The following is a 7,525-nucleotide window of genomic DNA, read 5'->3' on the forward strand; positions in this document are numbered from 1 at the left end:
GAGCAGTGGCACGTGTAGGAAATGTAAGAAGTTGCAAATTAAATGAAAACCTGTAACAACGGGAAATGTTTGATATGTATATTGTAAGTAATTAGTAGAAGTATAGACACAGCTTTAGATAAGAGGATATACTGTTTTTCATTTTCTATACTTTTGCTTTTTGACAACCATACCACTTCTCTCACCCCTCACACATAAATAGACTGATTCCTGCAAGGTAAGGACTAATGATAGATGGAACAAACTGTTTATTCTTCCCTTTGTACATCATCCCAGCATCCACTGATCCATGGTTACTTATGGTGTCTGGCTTTTTCATAGCTCTCTTCACCTGCCTGAACCCTCTTGCCCTTTCCTTACTGTCCATCCTTTCTTCTTCCATAATTTGTCCCTCTTTTCTCTTTTTTCCCTTTTTTCTACAGCCCCTCCTTTCAGTTCTCCCACCTTTTGAGTTCTCCATTTGCTGTACATTCTTCCATTCCCCGGTTACTTTCTTTTTTCTCCTTCTCACTTCCTTCCCCTCTGTCAGTCATTCCCTCTTTCTTTTCCCCTCATCCCTCTTACTGGTACATGTACTACTTACATTTACTCTCATCCTTTCCTCTCTTTCCCATCTCCGTCATCCCTACCACTCTCCTTTCCCTGCTGTCTCTCATCTCTTGCATGCACCACAGTAGCTGCCTCTAAGGCAATCAAACAGTGGGAGTTTTCAACACAGCAGATGTGCTGGATGGATGGGAGGATAAGTGGAAGAGGTTGAAGGTGAGCAGAGAACAGACTGGATGTTTGGAGGAGAGAGGACAACCTACACCTGTCTATTTCATGTCAGAAACATGACAGGACAGAACAGATGCTTTTCCTAAAGCCATTTAAGCCTAAAGTTTCAAATTAAATCTTGAAATGTTACTATTTAAAACTTTTTTGGGCTTCAGAGGACTTAACTTCACAGGACTTTGCCCAAACGTGTTGTACACTAGCCTCAAGATCCTGATTGTAAAAGTCAGGCAATTGTCAAATGACAATTTATCTGTTTTCCTTTTTTCTCCCTCTTTCACTCTTTTACTGCTAATGATGTCTAATAACAATAGTGTATTTTCATAGTGAAAGAATGTAAATACATAGCACAAATAACAGCACCAATGTGACAGGCATTATCACTATTATGTTCTGCATAATATGACACACCTAATTACCTCACCACCATGAGTTAAGTGTTTGCAATCCATGGCCTATTTGCAATCAGTCACACAAGGATAACTGGAAGTATTCGCCAAGCTTGACACAGCTCTTCCCGCTCACATATTGTCCGCCCTTCTAGTTGTTGATATTGTTGTTACTGCTGCTGCCATGCTTATTAATTAAAGACTCCAGTAATAAAGTATAAGTAGCAAAACATAATGCCAAAGCCCAAGGGAGCCAACAGCATAATTACACAACATTTTAATTTGCAAGAGATACATTATAATTAAAACTGTGTGCCTTGTAAAGCAACATCACGTGCATGTTAAATGAAAATGGTCTCATGACTGCTCAAGTTCTTCCTATCACTTGACACATCAAACGAATATGAAAACTACATCTAAGGCATAGTGAAAACAAGATGTTAGCAGGATGAAAGGACAGTTGTGATGGGGCATACTGCAGGCAGTGTGTGTGTGTGTGTGTGTGTGTGTGTGTGTGTGTGTGTGAGTGAGTGAGAAACGAAATGGAAAACATGTTATTTGCACATAGAACCCATGTGAAAGTGTTTATGAATGTTTGTGTGTAACAGAAAATTAAAGTTTCTTGTTTCTGTTTGCACTTTGGATGAATGAACTTAATGTTTTGCTCCTCTAAATAATCAAAAATCTTGATTTTCATGAGAAGAAGCAAGGAAGGGAACGTCGCTGTCCACGGTGCTGAAAGCAAAGTGCTGGAGCGGCGTGCCCCTCCTCGCGCTCAACACAGCACCCCGTCCCCCTGCTGGCTACACGCGCTTAATTTGGCTCAGTCCTCTGTGCATGTATTGATTAATTATGATTATGGGTGGTGGGCGACTAGCTTTCATCTCTTAACACCCGCCTCCGTCGTTGTCTCTCCGGAATGGCATCTCAACATCTAAAAAATGACTTCCAGTACGGGTGATATCCAACTTTTATAAGGGAAAAACAGCATGAGGGCGCCTGGTGTGGTCCGCACGCACAGACACACAAACACCCATAAAATAAACACACACACACACACACACACGGAACAGACAGACAAACACACGGAAACGCGCTACCTGTATAGTTTGACGGTTGTAGACTTTCACTACGTGGAAGTTAAAACTGTAAATCCCTTTGCGCGGCGCAATGAAGTTACTTCTCTCCTCGTCAAAATTCCTCCCAACGTTTACCAAAACCTGAAAGAAAGAAAGAAAGAAAGAAAGAAAGAAAGTGCATCGATGAAATTGCTGTCTGACACAGCAGTTACACTCCGAAGTCACTAGATCACATGGGCGCATAAAACATTTATTATAAGGACATCTTGACAAACATCAGCAACCAAAGGCATAGCCCACATCAAAAAAGAAAATTTCAAAAGTTTTCTTGTTGCAAACCCGAAATTGACTCATATACTGCATAGTTTTATCATAGTTTATTTTGTCTAATTTCACAATAGAACCTGAAACCAAGCACACATGTCATTGTTGTACTTTTTTTTTTTTTTTTTTTTTTTTTTTTGATTTTATTTTTTATTTTTGTGTGTTTGATACAGGACTCCAAAGACCCCTCTGGCCCCGGACCACAGATTCGGATTGATTGATGCAGTGGAATCAGTTCCGTGTCAGAACTTCCAAACTTTAGAAAAGAAGAAAAAGGAACTGAATCAGTCTTTCAAATTAAATTTTCAATTATGCATTTCTGCAGCCAAATGTCTAGTTTTATGGATGGAGGCGAACTATGGCGTGTAATTGAACGGCAGTTTGAGGGAGAATTAACCTTTAACGGCAGGCGGGTAGGACATCACCCTTGCGACCTGCTGTTACTGAATTATTTGGCGGGGTGTCAGTTCCCATATCCCATATTGCCTCCTCAAAAAGTTGAAATATTCAAAAGGCTCGCCATCCAGGTTATACTTACCTAACTACTTTGGAAATGTATTATCCACAGTATAAAAAGAATCGTCACCGAGAGAGATTAATTTCCGCTCCACTTTTAGTTTTGCTGAATGGAACTGCTCTCTACTGTCCACAAGACGATTAACAGAGACACAGAACCTGCAGCAATGCGTTCGTCCAGACACTGTAGCCTATATCCACAGCCTAATCAAGTTTTCCACACAGCAAGCCCCGAGAGTAAGTTAAATCTTTATTGCATGTAACCTATTCAGTGTTTGGAGTTTTTTCTGATGTCATTTAAGATGCGTAGAAGAGACCACACGGTACATTCTTCTGGGGGGTTGATCGCGCAGAAAAAACGACCTGTTTTTGTTGTTTATTTCTGGTGTTGATGTAAAATAAATGAGATTTTATTCTTGAGTCCATTGACAGGTTTTTGCCATCCACAGGTTATTTGGCGACTGCCTCGTTCGGCAAAACGCATGCCACACATGAAACACACATACACCCCCACCACTTCAAACTTCATATTTGCACTGATCTACACCATTCCTTCACCAGGTGGCATTCTTTTAAAATGAAACAGACCTAAAACAAGACTCACTAAAACAACTGTCAAGTTAGTTTGCTGCTTTGATTTTTTTTCCTCCTACCCGGTCGAAGTAGATGACCATGGTCCGGTTGCTCATCTCGGAGGGCTCATGGTTGGTGTTCCGGACTGCGGAGAACGCCACCTTGGCACTACCCGAGCGCACCGAGATCCCGAGTGCCGTGCCAGTAGGGTCCGAGGTCGGGTTGGAGTCGCACACCACGAGGCATTTCCCCTCAAGGACGATTGGTTCAGTCTCGTTCTGAGCGCGTCCCGGGATCGCCGCCAGCCACACGGCACTAAGCAGGCAAAAAGCCAACATACCGGACCAGAACGACGAACTTCTTCCGTCGTCTTCACGCCTTAAACCGTGGGTCTATTTCCCTTTAAAAAAGTGAGGTAGCGACAGATTCCCGGTGTTCCCCGATGAACCTTTATAAAGCGTGTCTTAGAACTAGATGCCTCTCCGTTTTCTTGCAAATAATCAGCCTACAGCAAACACTTTCTTCCCCGCGGAGTCTGTTGGAGGGGAAACCAAACGGTTTATTTTTTAGGCTTCCCTCCTTTTTCCGAAAATTACTTCTTTCTGTTACCCTAATTTCTCTAGTCGCCAGTCGCCACTTTTCACCTGTTCTTTTCCTTTTTTCTCACTTCTCAGCGGCTTCTCTGTCACTTGGAAACACAATAAGCGGGAGTCGCGCACGGTGCGGAGGGGCCCTGGACGAGTGACGAGGCAGCAGAACTCATAGCGCGCAGGGGGAGCTCCGTCTGCTCTCTCTCGCACGTTTGAATTATTGATAAGTGAGATATGAGAGTTTCAAACACAAAAGGCTCGAGAGGAAGAGACGGGGCGAGCGAGCGCAAGATGCTCCCGCCCTGGTCCGAGTCTGCTTTTTTTTTTTTTTTTTTTTTTTTTTTTTTCACAGACCCCTCCCTCCCCGCCATAACGGAGACCCATCTCCGGATTAGCGCGTGCGCGTCTTCGATATTTTCCAATCACTGCGTGACGACCGCCCCCCTCCCGGCCTCTCTCTCTCTCTCTCTCTCTCTCTCTCTCTCTCACACACACACACACACACACACACACACACACACTCCCCATCTCTCTCTCTTTCTCACTGTCTTCATTTTATCCTATCTATCTATCTATCTATCTATCTATCTAATTTCACTCCCTCACATACACATACTACTGTATTCTTTTTCTTTCTCGTCATCTCTTTGCTTTTCCTCTCTTACTCACCTCATTCACACACATTGTCTTCTCAGCAGCTTACAGCTGAACCACTTAAAGCAGCAGCAGTTCTGACGATGGAGGAGCCATGTAAGATGAACACACATGCACGGTCCACACTTACTGTATGATGTGTTTCTGTTCATCATCATGATCATCACTGAAGCAGCAGACTGCTCAAAAACAGAGTTGTTAAGATGCTTGGCAACCAGCTTATTAGGTGTAAACATGAAACCGCTCCAGGTTGGGTAAATACCTCCTCAAGCTATGTAAAATCTAATTTTTGCATAGTGAGTGCAAGTGAGGACCACTGGAAACCAGACCAACAAAGACATACCAACAGTATTACAGTACAAGAAGTGAAATTTGATGGAGCAGAGGGCAGGGTACCCTGACTTTTAGTCCCTTGGGTAAAGTTCTGAAAACAGTATATCCTACACATCCCATAATGCAACTTGATGGCATCTTCTCGTTTGCTTAAACACCCGTGTCTTTCCAGTTACACACATCTATTTTCAAGGGTTTTGATTGTAAAGCCCAAACCAAGTTTATTCAAGTGATGTAACTTGAGTTTTTTCAGACTTAAGAAAGCTTCCTGCAGAGCCACGATGGACATTACGCAACTGCTTTCACAGTCCATTAATACTAAGACTTTGGCAGATTCATCAGCTTCATGTGAGTGGATAAGCAGAAAGTCAAATTGTGTGGTATTGCACACACAGTTGGAATAGCATGCAACAACTTCAGCACACATTTTAAAGCCTTTTGTTTTCAGTGTGTGCCTCCACTGGTCTGTCCTTCATACTTTGTCTCAGTCTTTCTTTTTTCAATTTCTCCCACTTCTTTTTATCTTCTCCTACTTCTTTTTTATCTTTCTTTTTGTCTCACTTTCTTGTTCATCATGACTGTTTATTTTTTACTGTCCCTTCCTCTTTTGTTCCCATATCTCCCCCCTTTGCTCCATCATTCTGTCTCCTCCCTCAGTTTCTTTACAGGAACGCTCTCTCCTGGATTCTTCTCTCCTTGTCTCTCTATTTTCCCCCTCCCTCCCCTCTGTTGTTCCTGCTGTTTTCCTCCCTTGCTCTTTGTTGTTGTTTCTCTCTCCCTGGGGTTTCCTTCAGCCTCGATTACAAGCTGATGGTGATTGGCCAGAATGACTTATCTGAGATGCAGGTTGCAGCGGACAAGCCACATCTATACTCTCTCTCTCTCTCTCTCTCTCTCTCTCTCTCTCTCTCTCTCTCTCTGTGTCAAAGTGCTTCTGAGTGCGTGACAAATTTAGTGAGTTTGCTTACTCTTTTTTTTTCTAGCCCTTTTCACTGTTTGTGTAGTTGCTGCGTTGTTTGAGGAAACAGTGTTTTGTGGAGTTATGAAGTTATGGTGGCGGTTGTCAGCGTGGCCAGTCTACTGGCCAAGTCTCCAGCTTTCGTAAAACACGCTGAAATGCCATCACACTTTCTCTGCATCCACAATGAACAGTGCTGTTGTGATTTTTCTTGACAGTACAGAAAGAGTGAATCAGCTGCTTACGAGCAGAGTACAGATTAAAGGTGCTTGCACCCCCGTGCCGTTACTAGTAAGTCCTGTTTATAAAGGTCATTATTTCTAATGTGCCCCTGAAAAATTGTCTTTTGAGAAAGAGCTGATGAGACACGGACAGTGAATGTCTCCGACAAAGATGATCCCCATCATCTGTTCATCAAAAACATGTCGTGTTTTGACAAGGAGTTGAATCCGATGTTCAAATTTAAAGTTCATGACTTTCATTATACTGTGCATATGACCTCAGAAACAATGAAATGTTGCGGGAGTGCAGCTGAGGGGCCATTGAGAATACATGCTTCACGAGTAATTAATATCTGTGCATGGTTAGTTGGGTGAGCAGCTGTAAATCTTTTTCAGGTTGTCGAACACAATGTTTTGCTTTCTTTTTATGCAATTATTTAGGTTATGATTTCGCCAATTTAGTTAAATAAAATGGAACAAAAATACTCTACTAATAATGACTTTTGTTAAAAATCGGTTACAATGATGACATAAATACTCAATTTTATTACGCCTTAAGAATATAATAAAACATGTAGGCTACTTAATAAACTCAAAATAAAAATATGAGGAAAAATCCAGATACATGGTTACATATTTTCATGTCTCTTTTTATGTCTCTTTATTTTTTTGCTTGTTTTTCATTGTTACCTATTTGTTTCACTTCTTTGTAGCATCTAAGCAGCATCAGAGTAACAACAGACACTGATATAATTAAGTAGTTTAAAACATTTAATGAAAATACAATTTACAATTGCGAAAATGTCTTAATATTTGCCACAGAGTGCCAGTAGCTGCCCCAGGGGTACCACTGCAAATATTAAGTACCGTCCATATTTTTATATTATTTAAAAAATAATAGGATTTGTTCTTCATCATTGTAAGTAAATATGATATATGAATATATGTAATTATCAGTTAAGAGTGTATTTTTTTCCTTTTTATTTAGCTAAAAGGGCAAAATCTCGCTGGTGGTAATAGTTACTTAAAAAGAATAAAAAACAAAACATGCTTGCTCAACAGCCATCCTATATCAGATTTACAGCTGCTGACCTGTCTTGGGGGAAAGAAAAAA

General features: G+C 41.4%; 1 protein-coding gene across 1 annotated transcript in view; it reads right to left on the bottom strand.

The window, feature by feature from the left end:
* cbln1 (cerebellin 1 precursor) overlaps positions 1-4,652 on the bottom strand; it is a 29,904-nt gene extending 25,252 nt beyond the window's left edge. The window contains exons 1-2 of the mRNA XM_076732317.1: positions 3,736-4,652; positions 2,264-2,383 (exon numbers count right to left, since the gene is read on the bottom strand). Coding sequence (XP_076588432.1) covers positions 2,264-2,383; positions 3,736-3,993 — 378 coding nt within the window. The 5' untranslated portion in view covers positions 3,994-4,652. The remainder of the gene's footprint in view (positions 1-2,263; positions 2,384-3,735) is intronic.
* Positions 4,653-7,525: the final 2,873 nt, after the last annotated feature.

Source organism: Chaetodon auriga, chromosome 6 (genome assembly GCF_051107435.1).
Source record: "Chaetodon auriga isolate fChaAug3 chromosome 6, fChaAug3.hap1, whole genome shotgun sequence".
NCBI classification, from domain to species: Eukaryota; Metazoa; Chordata; class Actinopteri; order Chaetodontiformes; family Chaetodontidae; genus Chaetodon; species Chaetodon auriga.